The sequence below is a fragment of the Felis catus genome, chromosome E1 (genome assembly GCF_018350175.1).
Source record: "Felis catus isolate Fca126 chromosome E1, F.catus_Fca126_mat1.0, whole genome shotgun sequence".
NCBI classification, from domain to species: domain Eukaryota; kingdom Metazoa; phylum Chordata; class Mammalia; order Carnivora; family Felidae; genus Felis; species Felis catus.
Genome location: NC_058381.1, coordinates 45,688,692 through 45,709,034, shown reverse-complemented (window position 1 = coordinate 45,709,034; position 20,343 = coordinate 45,688,692). Strand labels below are relative to the sequence as shown.

Here is a 20,343-nt window from a genome sequence, read left to right as displayed (position 1 = left end):
CCCACCCCCAAAGCAGTTCAGATAACAAAAGCAAGAAGTTTAAGGGCATTGATTGTTTCTTTTGCTTTCATACATAGCTTTCATAACATGAGCTGTTTGTTGGTCATCAAATTACTTAAGGGTCAGAAATGTATTCTTTTCATAACGTTCTACAAGATAGACTCGTAGAAGTGTCTCCTTTTTATGGTGTTCTGCAAAATAGTCTCATTAGCTTTGCTATTATTTCTAATTGATTCTTCTAAATTGATACAGTCCATCAAAACCTCACTGGTAAAAGGGCATATTAAGCATGGCGGGATATTCCAGTGTTAGTGTTGGAGGGATCCCTGCAGTCAGCTAGTCTCTTTTTCCCTCTCTGCCCAGCAGAGATGACCTATTTGCCCATTAATACTCAGACACCTTTCATTTCTGGTAGAGTTCTGGTGAGGAGGATTCTGTAGCCGAACCAAGACTTTCCACCAAGAGTTCTGCGGTCAAGGGTGATTCCAGACTTCCGGCAATTGACCAAACATCAGTCAAACAGAAACATAAAAGTACCATGACCCCACGGAAACCGGAGAAGGTGGGCCCCAGCAAACCCTCTTCAGGTGAGTGACTGATGTGTGGAAATTCACAAACTCTGAAATCCCAACACTACAGGTAATGCCAACACTCAGACTGGTGGTACCAGTTACACCGAGGGCCCTCTGAGTGGCGAATTCAGGTTTTGGAGGGTCCGGTGATCTTACACAAGTGGTAAAATTCATTCTAGAGTACAAGAGCAAGTCAAGAAGGTGTGACTTATGCAGAACAACTGTTCCCACTGCCCAAATTTGCTGCCCAGTCATTGGCTTTGTGTGACACTTTCCTAGAATTGGTGCCTTTTCGTCTTCCTTACCCTTCTGGGGGGGGGGGGGATGGGGGAAGGCATTTGGCCCCAGGTATCAAATTTTATGACTCAAGCGAGAGCATGAAGAGAAGCTTTCAAAAGCATCTGAATGGCATAATTTATAGCCAAGAAAGAGAGAGTAATAAAGTCCTCCAATACTGGGGTTGTCCTCTCTGGGAGAAAAGGGGCTTGATACGTCCTCCCTTTTGTGCAATTTGGTAAATAATTCACTCTTTAGCTGCCTTTGAAGCAGAGAGCAGTCCTCCGCTTGAGGCAGGAATGATTTAATAGTATCCAGAAAGAGGATAAATTCAAGTGAAAGCGTAGAGTCCCTCGGGCTCATCCCCATCAAAGCCAACATATGGAGGACAAACTTGATTCCTCCAGGAACTGACTTCGAAGTTGGGGTAACTAGGCAGAAAGGTCTGCCTTCTGCTTGCAGTAGAATGGAAAGGATCCAAATTAACTGCCGAAGAATTTGTAAATAGCGTGCAATTCATTTAAATACAAATCACAACTACTCTCTAATCCTAAATAGCTCTTGTCATGCAACCACCCGTCCAGTTAAGTCTTAATGCATTTTTAGAAAATGGCAGCTTTCCCTCAGATTAACCACCCACATTTTGTTGCTTTAATGAGGTAAAAAAAAAAAAAAAAAAATCTGAAATGATGTCCTTCCAAGCAAAGCCCCAACACTTTTTCCTTATTTAATTAGGGGAAAGTATCATTAATAGTTAACAATTTCTCATTTTTAAGACTTTTAGTAGGAAGTGTGTTTAAAAATTTTTTTAATATTTATATTTGAGTGACAAAGAGGGCACATGGAAAAAGGGCAGAGAGAGAGGGAGACACAGAATCCTAAGAAGGCTCCAGGCTCTGAGCTATCAGCACAGAGCCCTACGAGGGGGCTCAAACTCACACACCATGAGATCATGACCCAGGCCACAGTCAGACGTTTAACCCACTGAGCCACCCAGGCGCCCCAGTAGGAAGCATGTTTTCAATTCAGCTGTTTAAGAATGGAATAGGGCAGATAAGATGATTCCCCAATTACTTCAAAATATATGTGGTCATTTATTGAATTGGGGAGGTTTTTAATAAAAAAAAACCCTGAAGTTTAAATAATGCAATTCCATTCACTAGATATGATTTCTAACCTTCTTGCTAAAACCGGGTAGCTATTTGCTTGGGCTACTTTGTCATCTGTCAAGTAAAATCATTAAAATGTACGGTTTAGGCCCACTAGATGATCTTAGTTTGTGTGATTAATACAGATGCTTTTCTGACCGAGCAAACTCCAGATGGACCTTACAACACTGACAAAAGGAAGAATTGATTCACTTTACATTTTATAAAACATCACGTCTGAAGAATTACTAGCCTGGAAACACCAAGGTTTAGGCAAGAGAGCCAAGTTGGCAGAAGGCTACCTATTTCATCAAATGAGGGATGTTACTTGGAGTAAAAGCTTTTAAAAAGTACCAGCTTTATCGTCCTATTATGACCCCAGACCATGTCCAGGACCCGCGCAGGAAGGGGCTAGACTGGGGCCTGGCTGTCCAGTGAGCACAGCGGTCCTGGTGATCAATGCCGGTTGCTACAGAAGCCTGATCAGTTGTACAGCAAACTGGATTCACGAAGTTGGCTAAAAGCAAAGCGTTGGCGTGTTAAGATCCACTCGTTCTGCATGTGTAGATGCACCCTCAGAGTTCCTTAATTAGCACAGTGAAATGAGAGCCCAGAGACATGGTGAGAATTTAAGCTGAGTCTTTTCAGGAAAAGTCTAGTTGAGTGACGCTAGCAACTCAGAAAATTCAAAGGACTCTCCTGTGGTTCTAGAAAAAGAGGATTGGGGGTCTGAATTATCTAGACACATTGATCCAGCTCACCAGGTTCCTGTTTTTCTTTACCTCTGTAGAGGAATATTTTCCTAAAGCATTTTGGGGGTGGGCCAAAGTTGACAGTGAGTCACCAAAACTCCTCCCATTTCAGAACTGAGATTCTGTGTCAAATTGAAGCATCCAAGCCAGTGAAATCCCTTTGCAACACCTGTGTAATAGACTAACCTTCCATACCGAGGTCTACCAGGCTTTTCCTGAATAAAATAATATAGCTGGGAAATGTGGATTGCCTTACACGCGAATCTATGTAATGATAATCCATTGAAATCAAGTTTTTCCTTATATCCATGTGACCTACCATCTAGAACCCCCAAGAAGGCTATTTACAATAGAGGAACCCATGGTGCCCTCTACCAATAGATTTATAACTGAGAAGGTGTCAGATGTTCATTGTTCTTCACACTCTTTTAGAAGGAGTTCACGCATTTTAAATTAAGTAAATTCATATATTCCATCAAACTGCTGCTAAATGAGTTGGCTTGTAATTCTCCGTGTTACACCCCCCCCCCCCCCCGCCTCCGTGTAGTGTCGGGGAAGTGCCTTAGAGTCAAAATGCTTGGATTAGCATCTGGGTACCATTTCTTATTTTCTTGTGTGCTTTGGGCAAGTGACTTCTCTGTGCCTCAGTTTCCTCATCTGTAAAGTGGGGGGTCAAAACAGATCCCACCTCCTGGGATTGCTGTGAAGTTTCAATGATAAAATGTACGCTCAGCCATTAGAACAGTGCCTGTTACAATTAAATACCTGGTAAATTACAGCATATTGATATCTAGGACACAAGAACTGTGTTTAGTAGGGAATGAATTATAAAACCTTGTTTTCTCCGTCTTAATGTTGCCCCCACTCCCCACAATCCTTTTTTTCCCCTTTACCAAAAATCGAGTTATATTTTTTAAATCCTAATATAAATGCAGGTACAAACACTTTTACTACACCCTGAATTTCCAGAGCAGAACACAAAAGGGGGAGAAATGAATAATCAGAAAGCATTCACCAAGCCAGAGATTTGCTTCATCTCCAAAAAGACATGGAAAAGTCAGGCAGCGAGTCCAGACCCAGCTGTGTCTGATGTGCAATGGATTCAGAAATCCTATTTCACGATCAAGGTGAACTCTGGTCCAGGGAGGGACAGAAGCAGAGCTACATATTCTTTCAGAATTCTCCATGGATCTGGGAGAAGCTGAGCAGGTCTCCAGGCCCCGCAAACGCTGGGGGACAGAGAAGCACAGGGAGCTACTATGGCCTCCTGGCCTCCTGCCTATACCCGAGACCCCGCCCAGTGCTAGCCTGAGTTGTAAAGGAGCCATCTTCCTTTTCCAGGATGCGTAGAGGCATCCAAAGGCCACTGTGCTGCGGGGTTCTGGCGCCTGGAGTCCTGCAGACCTCTCTGCCTCAGTGCCCGGCACACGGGAAAAGAGCATGCCCTCTCCTGTCACCTAGAGCTTGGGCATGGTCTCCTAGTTCTATGCCAGGAAAATGGATCTGGATGGAGTCCTAGAGCCTGCTTCCAAAATCTTGCCCTTTTAAACAAAGCCAAGTGTTCTGAAATTATCCTCACTTATTACTGAGTTCAATGTTAGTCATTACCAGATTCACATTTGTGGGAGTAGCAAAGCCTATTCAGCTTAATAATGGCTTCTCGTGAGGACGTATTCTTGTAAAACCAAGAAAAAGCAGTGAACTCAGATTTAAAAAGATAAACATCTAACATAACTGTGGTCTCTTGTGAGTCGGGAAATATTTATTTGAAGGGCGGCCTGGAAGAGAAATTGGACGCAAATCCCAAATCTTCATAACCTACCTTGCAAATAAATTCTGTGGAAGGTTTTCTCGAAAGGCCAAGATTAATGAATTTCCAGGCAGGTCCCTTGGTGTCCCAACAACTTTCCAGGCCATCTGCCCAAGTTAGAAAACAACCACCATAAGTGAACGCTCTTTCTACGTAGAGAATACTAATCCTCAGTCGTTTATGGTAATGCTTCCGAGACCGTGGGGCTCAGGGAGGTCACAGGGCCCAGAACGGGAAGCCATGGCTCAGCATCCTGGTCTACTACTTTATAGCCCTAAATGTGAGCTGACAACTTCCCCGAACTGTTTCCTCATCAGTAAAGTCGAGTTGTTACCTACCTCACCAGGTAGACGGGAGGATTAAAACCTTGTGGGGAGACTAGCCGTAGGGAAAGGTCAGTCCCCAGTCCTCCCTCTGCTTGGAAATCCCGACTCCCACCCCCACCACCTGCTGCTCCAGGCCTGGCATCTTCTTATAAGCTGCTCAACCAAAGCCATGTTAGTCTGAGATGTAAGACAGGTTATAACTTTCTTGTAAAAAAATTGAGGAACTCCAAGTAGTCTAGGGCCTTGGGCCTTAAAATGTCCCCAGACCAGGAGCAGAGGCCTCACCTGAGAGCTTGGTAGAAATACAGAACCTCAGATCCCAGTCCGGACTGACCAAACCAGAACTTGCCTTTGATAGTATCTCTGGGGTATTTGTGTGCACAGATGAGTTTGAGAAGCTCTGCTTTAGGGTCAGCCTACAAATTAAATTAGGAAGAGGAGAGTATAAAGCTGACACCGTATAGGGAGGCAAGGACCAGGTCCCTGAGGGCCTTGAATGTCAAGCAGAAAGGCATTGGCGCATCAACCTGGGAGGGGATCTAAGTGAGATGTGGTGCGACCCAACTGGCACTTTTACAAGTGGGCTGTGGCATGGAGAGGGGTCTGAAAGGGGAGTGAGAGCAGCCTGACAGAGGCCGAGAGACCAGACAAGCTGTACGTGCACTGCACCCAGAGAGAAATAAGAGGGGCTTGTCCTGGAGTAAAAGCAGAGGGGATGGGGAAGAGGGCTGGGCTTGAGGGATGTTCAAGGAAGTACTCCTGGCAGTACTTGGTGGTGACTCCTGGGTGTGGGGATAAGGAAAAAGGAGGAACCAAAGAGAAGCTGGAGCTCTGGCCCAGAAAACTAGGCCTGTGGAGGTTGCCTTTGTCAAGGCTGAGAAAGCAAGAAGAGAATGGGCCCCATTCCGTGAGTGTTGTCTTTGAGGGGCAGGCAGGATGGCCGGGAGGAAATGCCAGGAAACACCGGAGGACCCAGGTCTGCTGCTGGGCAGAGAGCTCCTGGCCACCAGCAGGAATCCAAGGGCCTAGAGGGAGAGCAAGGGAGCTGAAGAGGGTCTCCCCTGTGAGAGCTCATGGAGCAAGCAGGGATGATGTGGGGAAAGGGCAGAAGAAGACAACCACAGAGAAACGAGGCAAGAAGTAGCAGCCACTGCAAAAGCCTAGGGAGGCAGGGAAACGAAGGAACAGATAATTGTGTCAGATCTTGCACAGGATAGGAGTAACTAAGGGCTGAGACCCACCCCCACCCCAATTATACTGGAGGTAATGATCATGGTTTTCAACTGGATGCTTCCAAGGATGGCATTTTAGAATCGGGACTGATTGCAGGTGCAGCCTTTCCCAAACTTCTCTGATAAGAGTCACCCGGGAGGTACTTGATGAAAAGACACATTCCTGGTTCCCGTTCCTGACCCAGAGCGTCAGAATCGCCACTGAGGCCGCCTGTAAAACCACATCTTTAACAAGCACAGCAGGTGATTCTCATCACGGAGGTTTGGACACCTGTCTCACAGCCTTGATTCTAGAACATTAAAGTTGATGAGCTACCTGGAGACTCCAATAAGCTGCAGGTTGTGATTCGGTCGATTTGGGAGCAGGGGGCGAGGATTCTGCATTTCTAAGAAGCTTCCAGGGGACATCCATGCTGGCGGTCAAAGGACCACCCGTGGGGGAACAAGGCCTAGAGAAAACACCTGTCTCATTTTGCGGATGAGGAAATAGTTTTTGAGAAGGTAAACAGATGATCCAAGGTGACCCAGCTGGCTAGTGGCAGCGCTGAGAGATCTGTCATGCACGAGGGGGTCTCTCTGGATCGTGTCTCCATCAGGTGCCCATACTCCGCCTCCAGAAGGTTGGCAGATTAAGTGTGGGTTTAGCGGGCAAATCATTCACTTCGCTTGGACACCTCCCTCGTCCACCTGCTTCTTCCCCTCCTTGGTCCCTCCCCCTTTCCGTGATCCCACCAGGATCTCTCTGCTTCTTTCTCTTTTCTCAAACCTCCCCTCTGCAGCAGAAAGGCCAGATTAGGGCATGACTGCCGCCTCCTCCTGCGGGCAGCTGGAGGACTGGAGGGGGACAGCCTTACCGAGGTGAGACCCTGCCAGCCACCGTATGTTGCTGCGGGCACAGCTAATTAGACTGGCCGTGGGGGCGGAGAAGGGACCCCGCGCTGCCACGCAGGAACTTAGTGGGGGAAGAACTTTCCGGCGTCTGTCAGGGACGCCAGAGACTATTGGCTGGAAGAGGGTGTGATGATGAGGCCGTGTCCCTCAGTTAACTCTCGGGTGACTTTGAGATCCCATCGGCCACCCCTCTGACACCTGGACAGGCCAGCCCGAAGAACCCTCTTTGTGTTCTGATTCATTCACAGGCTTTCCCACCGTGAGTGCTGCTTCCTGATTGCTCTTTTTCTTTTGTGCAGGTGACAGCAGCGAGCACCCCCTGTTCTGTGTTGAATATTCCCCTTACTGCTCCGTCTTCGCTTTCTCCCCCTTCCCGCAGCCCAATACCAATTCCTGCTGCCTCCTCCTGCCGCTCCTGCCGCCAGCCTCCCCGGTGGCCCAGGACCCCTTCCCCCAGCTCCCTCCTGCCCCCTCTCCCTCCTTCACCAACCCCTCTTCCTTGTCCCCGGGCCCCGTGCCCCAGTCCCCGGCCACCCTGTGTTACTTCCCCGTGTCCTGCCCGACCCCAGCAGAGACCCCTGTGCTGTGTCTGCCGGGCCCCAGGAGGCCCAGTAAGATTTACCTCGTGTGGTAAGTCGCCCTCGGCCAGGCACACAGCACAGAGGCGTCAGGGAGAGGGGGACTTCGGGCTTCCGGAAGGCAGGTGGAGAGGTGGGGGGGCGGAGGGCAAGGTCACGAGCAACACCCAGGCGGTGAGGTGTGCAGGGGAGCAGGAAGACCAGACAGCTGCCACTTGACTCGGCCTCCTCGGAGCGCTAAGGCGTGAGCGACCAATAAAATCCCGTCCTCTCTCGAGACTCATCTGATTTCTTCGCTCCCGTGGCTGGCACACTCTGGAACATGACGCCCAGAAACAGAGCAGGCCCTCCTGTGTCCGATGGCAGCCCCGAGAGGGCGGCGCGGGGGGGGGGGGGGGGGGGGCAGGCCCTTCCCAAGGCACACGCTGGGACTGAGAAGCCACGCAGAACAGTGCCGAAAGGGGACAAATTAAAGGGCTCACTCACTGTTTACATTCCCTTTCCTGCCTACTTATTAGGCACCACATTTCCCAAAATCAAAAAATCCCACCTCCTGGGCTCCAAAATAAAACATATTTATGGTACATAATTAAGCTTTAATTAAGATCTCCTCTGGGTATGTGAGACAGCACACATTTCCAGCACACCCAAATAGGCAAATCGACGCGGCCTGTTATTTGTGAGTGTACAGAAAGCTGCCTATTACTCCAGGGCAACACTGGCCCTTGCAACTAAGCTGTAATTCTTCCCACGATCTAAAGGAAGAAGGACTTTTTTTTTTTTTTAAGTTTATTTATTTATGTTGAGAGAGTAAAGGAAGCAAGACATTTTTTTAAGAAGGCATCTCTTAGACAGAATCTTGGCACCTCCTTGTCAAGACGGGGAGGGAGTAAAGGTTTAGGAGTTGTATTTTTCTCTCTCTTCGACCTGGTCTATCAAGAACCGTGTCTGTGTCTGGCAAGCATGTAAAGAACTGAGCAATGATGAGGCACATGGAATTAACATGCACGGTTAAGTGGATTTGGTTCTCAGTCATCAGGGCCTTGGGTAAATAGGAGATTACTACATTTTCCCCCCCTAGTCAAATTAAGAACTATTCAATCAACAATTACAGCATCCCAGCATCGTCAAGAGAACTAGGACAGGCACCTTGTATCGAAACAGCCATTTGGTTTCTTTGTCCCTGGAGGCATCGCCTCGCTCAGACACTAGAAGAGGGTCCAGTGCAAAGCAAACCAGTCTTCCCCAAATTCGCTAACAAACTTCAGGGTGTTGAGTGGCAGCAATGGGACTGCTGAGCACAAATGCCTTCTCTCCAAGGCAACGGGTCTGTCCTCCAACCTGAAGAGGAAGCTCTATTTCCTCTTCCAGTGTGACTCTAACTTGGGTCTCTCTGTAGGTTAAGGTCTGTACCGTGCCACGGGGAGGACCATGCTAGAAAGGCCCCAGAGGTCTGAAGTTTGGTTTGATTTGGGTACGGGGAAGGTGAGTAGGACCCGGAAACAGGGTGCATAGAAGCTGTGCGGCCCAGGTCACCTCATCTGTGCCTGCAACGGCAGGTGGTGAAAAGGGATATTTTGTAAGAGTTTGCCTTCCACAGACTCTGAAAGGGTAATCACAAGGAAGAAGTCAGCAGTACCACCAAATTGGATTACAGTCTTTAAGGTCATGACCAAACTGTCTTACTCATCTTTGCGAACCCTCAAATTATTACATAGCAAAGGCACACGGGTATTTGTCGAACAGATTATAATAGGGAGTTGCTATTTGCCTTTTGGATTTTATAAAGGATTGAGGGAGGACGGCTCGGCAAGAACAGCACAGAAATGAAGGTTATCGAGTAGGTTATTCTCAAGGGATGAAACCTGCAGAACACGTTCGGGGCCAGTGCAATTCTCTCCGGGGAGCGACTTCAGATCCCCAATTAGCAGTAGGAGCAGTAAACTGTTTGTGGCACATGCTGCAACAGCCACTGAGAGCGGCCCAGAAGCACCGGACTCTGAGGCCATTTACGTACATTATGGCGAAACGTCGCAGTAACTCGGCAAGATAGGAATATTCCCGTTGCAGAGATGCCAAGCCTGAGGTCCGACCTGCCCAAAGTCAGGGGCTCCTGCCCACCCTGCCAGCTTCGCTTGCCAGACCTCGTAAAACCATCTCCGGGTTCTCAGCTTTATTACTCTAGTCTGCTGAAACCCTCGGTTAGAGACAGACAGGCTCATTTCTGGAAATCATTTAAAAGAGCTGATGCTTCGAAGAAAGCGCGCTTTTTTTGGAACAAGACAAAATCACCTTAAGTCATCTTGGATGGTTAGCCCCAGAAAAAGTTTGTTCTACTTTTGGACTCCCCCGTGGTAGCCGGGTAGCCGAACGCACCTTCGCACATCACACTAAGCAATTACTCTTTGTCCTGAAGGAGACCAGGCCACACGCGGGCTAAGACAGGGTCCTCATCCTTAAGGAGAGAAAAGATGTATACCTCGGGCGACGTTAGACTATTTCAATGCTAAAGGTCCTAGGAATCCTGAAAGTTCTGGCCAAAGCAGAGTCGGAGCATAAAAGCATGTGGGTGGGCATAAAAGTGGAAATAGGCCTCAAAGGACCTGCCGGCTGGGGCAGGCTGGGGCAGAAAGGCCCCTGGGGAGGAGGACCCCACCCCTGCACCCTGGGAGGGTGTGGAGGGGGGCGAGGGCATGGGGCAGTGGGCAGTGTGAGGTTCTGCTGCCCTGGGCTCTGAAGGAAATGCAAAGATTCTAACGGGATTCCCGCTAGGAATCAACGTGCAGTCCTTGTGACCAGGACCTTGGGGCCTGAATCCCAAGACTGCCCCTCCCTCGGCCCTCCAGCTGCCGCTTCTTCAGTAGGAATCCCATTGCTTCCCGCCCTGGCCGTCAGGGGAGAGGTAGGAGGCAGTCTTTGACTGCCGAGAGCTGGAGGGATGAGGTCCTAGATGACCAGGGAGAAACCCGGGGGTTGCAGGAAAGCAATCTGGGTGCCGAGAAAGCGCCTCGCTCCCCCCTCCGTCCTGGCTCCCAGAGCGTAAATCCCCTCTCACTCTCCTCCAGGTTGGTGAAATTGTGTCTCATCACCACCCCGCACCCTCTGAAGAATATGTCCTCATCTTCTGGAGAGCTCCCTCCTCTCCTTTGCGGGCACACCCGCAACCCCTCCAGGCCCCACCAGCTCACCCTACGTGAGCCGCCACCACCACCGGCCGCGCCCCTCTTTCCGCACATCCCCAGTAGAACATGGTCCCCTCTGTCTCGGGGACACAGAACTGAGTGCCTTCCCCTCCTGGGGCCCATCAGGAGAAGCGGGCCGTACCTAATCGCATTAAACTCGGCTTCGTGAGCTGCCAGGAAGAACTTTCATTCATTTCCTGAATCTGGACAAAAACCACAACTTACTCTCTGGAACATAAATCCAGTTGTCTCCACAGGCCAAGAACGGCTGCTCTCTCGCACACAACTCAAGGACCTTCCCAGCTTTACCCGTGTTGCCTGCTGGCTACGGTTATTTGTGAAACTTCTGAACTGTCCAAGAGGGGATGAGCCAGGCAAATTCCCCTGGAAAGATCTAGTTCAGATATTCACAATTCAACTGCCTTGTAAACTCAAGAACTTGCAGAGAGGCATGGAAAATACTGAAACGCTTGCCCCAAACTCTGCGGGCACCGGCGCTTCCTACATGTGCAGAAGACATTTGAGATTATTCAAACCAATTAGCAACCTAGTTCAAAATGTGAATTTCCAAAAAAAAAAAAAAAAAAAAAAATTCATCGGGAACTCATTCCACGTTAGCATTCCCACTACTGTCTTTCCCGTGAGTTTATCCTCCCAGCACATAGCCAAGCAAATAGGTATACCTGGTATTCCAGACGCTTGGGACTTTTCTGGAAGGCCATCTTAGCTGCTAATAAACAACCTGAGGGTACAAAATAGGCTGTGATTCAACCTTGGAAGAGCAGCTGGAGAGAGGGCCTTTGCACGTCCCAACGGCACAGGGCTCTCGACAGGGTTCCCAGCATGCCCATCCCAACATCTATAAACAGGAAGCTAGAAGCATCTTAGCAGAAGGGCACACCCCTTATAGACCCTGCTTGCAGGTGTCACAGGTGCTCCTTAACGGTGAGTGATAACAACCTTGCGAAGTAGGTATTATGATTTTCCATTTGATAGGGGAGGAAACTGAGGCTGCAAGGGGTGATGTGATCTGCCCAATTTCACACAGCTACAAGGTCACAGAACCAGGTTTCAAATCCAGCTCTTCTCTGACCACCTGGGCCCCAGTCCCTTACCTGCCTTCCCCGTTGCTGGGCCTTTGGAGCATTCTTTATGCAGAAGCTGTTTCCCTGTAAAAATTATTGAAAAGATTTTACACCTTTCAGCAGCCCAGGCACCACAAATTTTATCAAGGAAGAGGAGGCCAAACCTGGGGAGACTGACAGTCAGCCCAGAAACGCAGAGCCCCAGAGTGCCAGGGGACAGGAGCAGACAGAAATCGCAGCTGCCAGTGAAGTCGCCGGCCCTCAGGGGACCAGGTAAGGACCTGGGACCCATGCGTCTTGGTCCTCAGAGAGGACGGACTTGTGTGGTTACCTGGCGAATTCCATATGGTTTTCAGACACTTGGGCTTTTATGTGGAGGACAGCGTACCTTAAAATGAAATGCTTAAAAGGATTTGAAAGCAAACTATTGGATCTAGTTTCCTTCTCGGAGAGAGGCTGGCCGGAAAAGGTAGGGCAGGGGAGTTTGTTTTTATTTTTTTCTCCCGTTTATTCCATAAGCATGACTGTGCATGGTTTTGAGTGGGGGCCAGCCATTCGGCTTCTGGAGAGGGCATCTGGGTGGTGGGGGACAAGGGGTGGAAAAGCAGTCTGCAGTTCTGGGGCTGTCTCACCTGGCCCAAGAGGCGGGGAGGGGGGTCTGTGGGTGGCAGACTGCTTACCTCCCGCAGGGATCTTCTCGCCTCACCATCCAGAGCGTTGAGATCTCAGTGTGTAAGAAATAACATCAAAGCAAATATACACTTTCCTTCAAAACCCTGGTCTGGTGGATACGTCCTCTTTCCGTCCTGAGCATTCATCCAAAGGCCCAGGCCATGTTGCTCCACTGACCACACCACCCTCCCCTGTGATGGCAGAAGGAATAGGACCCGAAGAGTCTCCATGGGACTCAAAGAAAGTGACACTGGACAGCTAGCCTCGCCAGGGACCTAGTCTTCCCCTTGGAGAAACCACTGAGCATCACACTTCCTCACCACCCGATGAACACAGTAGGCTTTATTTTAAAATGTGGTATATACTTCAGTGGACACCTATAAATATCAAACAGGGTAGTGGTTTGGATGGCTTGGAATTAGGGGCAATTAGAGCATATGTGAACCTGCAACAACCATATGTCACAGGCCCCCAGTGATGTAACACCTCCTATTGAGAAGGGCAGACCTCCCTTCTAATTTTAGGTCTTCTTCCTCCCTGCCTTGGAGCCTGGGATGGTCAAGTAGCCCCTCTGGGTTACAGTTCCCTTGTCCTAAAATGATGCTAACGAGGGGCATCTGGGTGGCTCAGTAGGTTAGGTGTCCGACTCTTGACTTTGGCTCAGGTCATGACCTCACAGTTCATGGGATCTCACAGCGTTGGGCTCCGTGTTCTGGCAGCTCAGAGCCTGCTCAGAATTCTCCTCTCTCCACCCCTCCCCTGCTAGCTCACACTCTCTCAAAAATAATAAAAATAAAGAAACTTAAAAAAATAAAAGATAATATAATCTACCTCACTGTATTGCTGTAATAACTAAAGGAAGTAATACACCGACCAGCACCTAGCTATAGTAGGCTCCAAATTACTGTTAGTTTCTCTCCTGTACCGCGCCAATGGTCCTAGTAAACCCTTGAATATTATATGAAAGGTCAGGTTCCCCGTGCATGAAACATCCCATGAGGCTCATACAATCCTCCACCTATACCTGGAAGACATCTTCTGTTATCCTGAGATTCACTGAGAATTTATCCCAATTTTCTAGTATATATTCAGCTTTCTATTATATAAGGATAAGGCCTCCTTGTCTTCCCCCAATTTTTTTCCTCACTAGTCTCTCCTTCATTCTTTCTCTCACATTCTCAAGTGGTTTGTATAAATTGGAGTAGGAGCCAGATGTTTGAATCGCATCCGTGAGAAATTCGAAGCCAATGTGACAGAGAGGTAATATATAGAAAGCTCTTACAAATCAATAAGAAAACCCACGAGTACCTGATAGGAAAATGGGAAGAGGCGTAGCAGACAATTTCACAGAAGAAATGCAGGCAGCTAATAGACATGTGGAAGAAAACAACAAGTTGAACCTCACTAAGTAATAAATGTAAATTTGCACAAGATCGATTTGGCCCATGAAATTGGCTAAGGTTTTAACAATAACACCCAATACTGATAACAATATTGTTACCCAATACTGGGTAACAATAATACCCAATACTGATAGTGAAACGAATAACATTTCCTGCGCACTGTTGTGTCAATGTCATGCCAAGCCCTTGGCAGGAGCTGCTGGTGACACAGCTATGAGAGATGCTTTCATTTCGTACCTGTAGGGTAATTTGGTTACAAACTGGAATTTGGCAACATGTGTGAAAAGTCTTTAGAAGGGTCATACCTTTTGACCTAGCAATCCCATGCCCGCGAATCTGTTCTAAGAAGACACGTAGTCAAAGACGTACGAGCAAGGACATTTATCATGGTGTAATCTGTAATAGCAAAAACCATGAAACCACTTATATACCCAAGAATAGGAGAAGAGTGAAACAAATTATGATACATTTATATAATGTATCTTTTTTTTTTAATGTTTTTATTTATTTTTGAGACAGAGAGAGACAGAGCATGAGCAGGGGAGGGGCAGAGAGAGAGGGAGACACAGAATCGGAAGCAGGCTCCAGGCTGACCTGTCAGCACAGAGCCCGATGCGGGGCTCAAACTCACAGACTGTGAGATCATGACCTGAGCCGAAGTCGGACGCTTAACCGACTGAGCCACCCAGGCGCCCCTGTATATCTTAACCTGTCCTTAATATCATGCTCTTGAAGAATAATTGAACTTCTGGCAGGAGATAATGCTCACACTAAAAAAATTAGGGAAAGAAAGCAGGACATAAAGTTTTATGTACCCGAATATTCCAGTATTGACTTTTTTGAAAAAAAGTATTTCTAGGTAAGAGCGCTGACTTATAAATTCAAATGACTTCAGGGAACCCATGGAAACGGCAGGAGAAACACATAACCGAGGCTGTGGGGACTGAGGTAAACCAGAAAGTACAGGCTCCACCTAAAGGCAGTTAACTCAGTGTTCAGAGGCCGAGCCAAACCACTATTGCAGGCTGAAAATGGCCCAGGGGTCTTGGGTTTGCAACCCACCCCTGAATTCCAGAACAGGAACAAGGGCAGTCTGAGTCTTAGATTATGGGGATTTTTATTTCTTCTTCATCCTCTTCTGAAAGTTCCAAATTTTCTCCAAATGAACATCAACTACTTGTATAATCAGAGGAAAACAGGTAAAAAGTATATGGTTCCTACATTAGGACTGGTTGGTCAAGCACATGAAGAAATCTAGACCAAAGACAGAGAGGATGGATGCTTTTTCTGGTTTCATCTTGTTGCACCTGGAACATTCAGTGGCACCTGGTTGAACTTCTGGAAATGGAAGCCCCTCCCTTCTGAGCTGGAGTCCACACAGGGCCCAAGAGGCGTTCGGCAGAATCTGTAGGGCCTGGTCTATGAATAGCGCATCCTGGCATACCAAAGGGGGTGTTTATTCCCAGCCCGCGCACTATGAAGTCTGCTCCCTATCTGATAGACGCAAGAAATAGGGTTAAAATAGTGGAAATATAGAATGGCACAGTCTGCCACCTTTAGGGGAAACACACCAAGGAAACGCTGATTGAACCTTTAAAGAGGAAGGCAGTGGTGGTGACAAGGAGAGTGAAGACGCATTCCCTGGGGTGTTTTGGGATACACAGGAGCTGCCTTGCAGCATTCAGAAGCCAGTGTTGCTGGGCGACAGCTCTCTGGCTTCCTTGAAATAAGCTTGTGGTTCCTGTTGAGTGTCCAGGTCTGATTTGCAAAAGTTGTCCTGGCCGATCATTTTGCTCAGGTGTCTCCTGAAGCCCAGACTGAATTGGCTCAGGGCAGAGGGACAGCTGTGTGTTCAGGGACAGACCAGAAGATTCAGGTTCCAGCAACTTGTTAGCTAATCTCCACGGTGCTTCATCGGATTCAAAATGAAAAGCAATCGACCGGAGCCTGCATTTCTGAATCTTCTGTATCACTTTTTTTTTTTTCTCAAAAAAAAAAATCAAGAGAATTCAGTTGGTCACTTAGAAGAATTTGTCCCCCCAAACGGGATCTGAGTGGGCATACCAGCTCTACTCCTAATACACATACAGCCAGATGCTCAGAGCTTCCTGGAATCGCTGATATATCTCTTATTGGGGTTTATAAAACCCGTGAGGGGCCTGATTGGGAGAGCTTAACTGATTTCTGGAAGAGCTGATGAGTAAAAATTCACACTGCGTCGCTGAGTGTCCCATGCAGTTAACAATAAAAGAGGCTTAGAGAGTATTAGGACGTTAGAAGCTGGTGCTCCCAGGAGGCCCTCAATTAAAGTGAGTCGGTATTGACTTGGCCCTTGGCTGGGACGGAGGCTCTGCGGATTTGCATTTCACTTGCCTGAGCTATTACCACACAGGCCTTTCCAACCCCGTGGAGTCCCGTCCACTCTAGGGGGCGAACGGCTCTGGAAAGTAAATGATAAGGACCAGATCCTGCAGGATAGCACAGGGGAGGTGGGGGGTGGGGCCGGGAGGAGGCTGATGCCAGGAGGAAACCAAGAGAAGTGGGATCAGAGAAGTAAGTACTTTCAGTGTCCTATCTGCACTGAGAGGGTTAAAAAAAAAAAAAAATCCTGAACAGTACATGCACATCACAATGAATTAAACGGATACTCATTTTCACAAGGAAATTGGAAGTCCAGCCATTTTCTTAAGGGGGACACAGGATCGGGGTTAAGAACACAAACCATAGTGTCAGGCGGGCTTGAGTTTGAATGATCACACCCTGACTTCCTAGAAATGTGACCTTGGGTAAGTTTTGTGACCTAAGCCTTGGTGCCCTCAATCATAAAGTGGTGTCCTTGTAGCACCTATTTCCTAGGATTCTGAGGCAAAATGTGTGTATGTAATAAAGTTAGTATGGTGCCTGGCCCGTTCAGTATAAGCCCGCAGTAAGGTGTGCTTAGTCAAGTTTTGACCAAGGCAAGTTTTGACCAAGTGACTTCACCACTAGAAATTGCTACCCATTTGGGCACTTTGCCTCCTCTTCTCCATACATCTCTTCATAATTTAGAATCAGGGGGCGGGGGAGGAATTCTATTATTACTCGAGGTTACAAATCGACTGGGAGCTAGTGACAAAGAGAAGGTAATGATGTCATGAGAGAGTTATAATTTTTTTTTTTTTTTAAATTTTTTTCAACGTTTATTTATTTTTGGGACAGAGAGAGACAGAGCATGAACGGGGGAGGGGCAGAGAGAGAGGGAGACACAGAATCAGAAACAGGCTCCAGGCTCTGAGCCATCAGCCCAGAGCCTGACGCGGGGCTCGAACTCACGGACCGCGAGATCGTGACCTGGCTGAAGTCGGACGCTTAACCGACTGCGCCACCCAGGCGCCCCGAGAGTTATAATTTTTATTGCACTAAGCACTAAATGTAACCCAAGTCATCAGGGTAACTGGACACCAGCTTCTAGAGCCTTCCTCCCAATCTGCCCAGGTAGATTATATTTTCTTAAGATTTTTTAAAGCTGTGTGTGGTGCAGGAGTGTCATAAATGCGTGTTGAATGAATCCAGATGAAAAGGCACTGGTGGTTTTTGTAGAAGCCATTCCTGGAGTGCTGGTTTTCCTTATCCACAAACACTGTTATGAAAACCAGCATTTGAGAGATTTCCCCATAATCGGCCCTGACTGACCTGGGCTGGACAGTCTTCCCAAAGCTTCCACAAAAAAAAGACCTGTATCCTCAGGGTCACCCTGTCGCCCCAGAACCAGCCCGCGCTCCACAAAGTGTACAAAGAAGACTCCAGAAGCATAAAATGAAGCTACCTCTACTGTCCTGCTTCTGCACCTCCAGCCGTTTTATTTATTTTTTTTTTCACAGATATATTTATTTTATTTATTTATTTTTTATATGAAATTTATTGACAAATTAGTTTCCATACAACACCCAGTGCTCATCCCAAAAGGTGCCCTCCTCAGTACCCATCACCCACCCTCCCCTCCTTCCCACCCCCCATCAACCCTCAGTTTGTTCTCAGTTTTTAAGAGTCTCTTATGCTTTGGCTCTCTTCCACTCTAACCTCTTTTTTTTTTTTTCCTTCCCCTCCCCCATGGGTTCCTGTTAATTTCTCAGGGTCCACATAAGAGTGAAACCATATGGTATCTGTCTTTCTCTGTATGGCTTATTTCACTTAGCATCACACTCTCCAGTTCCATCCACGTTGCTACAAAAGGCCATATTTCATTTTTTCTCATTGCCACGTAGTATTCCATTGTGTATATAAACCACAATTTCTTTATCCATTCATCAGTTGATGGACACCTCCAGCCGTTTTAAAGCGTGCAGATCTCCTTCTCTAGGCTTGCTTGTTTCCTTGAGGGACTCTCACTCTTAGTGCTCGAGCTCTTTCATCCATGAGCACCTATAGAAGAATGATAAACTTGTCTTTTCTCCATGCAGATCCAATAGTTCAACAAGAGGGCCCAGTGTGGGCCAGTGGCACCAAGCTGAAGAGGCCAACTCAAGAGAGAAGACACTTAGTCCCATCTTCACAGCTAATGGCTATGACTGAGAATACCCCTGAGAGAGCCAAAAGAGGAGACTCAAGTGTTCTTTCTCAGAATGAGCCACATTCAGGCCTATCTCAGGCCTTCCTAGGAACAAACAGCCCTCAAGTGTCGAGTGAGTCCTTGGGGCCCCCACTCCTAACCACCACCATGGGAGGGTCAAGAAGGGCACCATTTAGGTTCAGAGATGAAGATTTTTATTCCATTTTATCATTAAACCCTGGAGGAGAAAATGATGACACTGAGGAGGAGACCCTCATAGAGGAAGAACTTTTGTTGGTTGGTATGCACCGGCCTCGTTCTCCTTCCAGTCATAAGAGAAGTCGATTTCTTGGGACGTCAGCCACTCAGGCCAAAAGTAAAAATTTTGAAGAAAGTCCTGAAAATTGCAGAGCAAATTCGGTAAGAAGAACTGAGTCCAGTCGTGGCTCATTAAGAATGAGCAATGCAATGGAACCAGTGACAGAGCAGCTTCCTGTGGGGGCAAGGGTGTCTCAAGACCTCAAGCCACCTGGTGGAGGGTCTCCTAACGAGAATGACAGTGGTGACAGTGAACATGAGAAAAGCACCTTTCCTTCATGGGACACCAAATCCACAGCTAGTCTAGATGATGACCTCAGTGCTGAAAATGGATTTAGAGACTGTACCTCCACGGAAGACAGGCCTGGTATCCGTGATTATGAAAGAGATTGGCATGGCTACTTAAGCAGTTCTAGTAATTCTCTTGACTGTTTTCTTTCTGGTGGACCAACAGCTCCAAGATCACCAGTGAGTTTATCTTATAACACTCCTGGATCATTAATGCATTCTGCCATGAGAGATGATATTCCAGTAGACTTGTCGATGTCGTCTACATTTATTCACAGTTCAGACTCAGAGGGAAATTCAAGGTTTAATGTTCGCCGACCATTGTCCCCTATTAGAAATAGGAATCCACTCACCGGTGCTGAGAACCACGGTTATTTTCCAGTAAATAGTGCACATGAATTTGATGTCAGGGGAGCAGAAGATATTCCTTTAACGAACCCATCCCAGGGGGCTCTAGAATATACGGAAGAGCTCTTACTAAATCCTCAAAGCAACTTGTCCTTGGGGGAGTCTTCTAGCTCCTCACCATCAAGAATGAACTTACAAGGCCATTTGCACGCGCCTGGGTCCCTGCAAGAAAATATGCCTTTTACTTTCTTCGCGGTCTCTAATTTCCCAAATCAAAGTGATAACGGGAACAGAATGGCAGCCTCTGCTTTCACAGATGAAAAGGAAGCCAATAAGATAAAGGCAGACTCTGAGAAACTCAAGAAACTGCAAGAAAGGTGAGGAATTTTCATAATGATATGTATATACTTTTTTATTCCATTTTTCCAGGTAGAAATAAGCACTGCCTTCATTAGAGCATCATGGGAATTTTAAATCCTAAGTAGGCCCTTCCTTGACATTTTAATGATTGCTTTTATCGACAACATTATCTATTTTGTTGCTCTTAAAATGTGTGTATCTATGAGGAAAATTTTGGTGTTCCAGCTCAATCTCTCCAGTATTCCCCAAATGTTTTTTTCCCCAAATACCATAACTTTAAGGAAGGCAAGTTTGCTAGACATAAGGGATTTTTGACTGCTACATAGGGCTAGCTCTTCTCATGGGCAATTAGGAACCAGGATCTTTTACGAAAAGGTTGCTATCTCCCCAGAGAGTGAGCCACTCCACACTTGAAGTTCACCAGCTCTCCCTCATGGGACTTTGTGCAAATCCAACCAACAGTTCTAGAATTTGAATCTTTCCAACCAAAAGGCCTGTCCCAAACCGTTACCATGGTTACCTCGGTTCTCCGAAGGGCTATGCTGGGGTAACCACAGCTTCCATTTTATGTGTT

At 47.4% G+C, this 20,343-nt stretch overlaps 1 protein-coding gene across 16 annotated transcripts in view; it reads left to right on the top strand.

Annotated features, from left to right (window-relative positions):
- MARCHF10 (membrane associated ring-CH-type finger 10) overlaps positions 1 to 20,343 on the top strand; it is an 83,868-nt gene that overhangs the window by 38,968 nt on the left and 24,557 nt on the right. For 13 of the 16 annotated variants that reach the window (XM_045045240.1, XM_045045241.1, XM_045045242.1 and 10 more), the window contains 3 exons: positions 416 to 587; positions 11,973 to 12,125; positions 18,367 to 19,786. In XM_045045240.1, coding sequence (XP_044901175.1) covers positions 416 to 587; positions 11,973 to 12,125; positions 18,367 to 19,786 — 1,745 coding nt within the window. The remainder of the gene's footprint in view (positions 1 to 415; positions 588 to 11,972; positions 12,126 to 18,366; positions 19,787 to 20,343) is intronic. The other 3 variants (XM_006940477.4, XM_006940478.5, XM_019818071.3) reach the window with 2 other exon arrangements.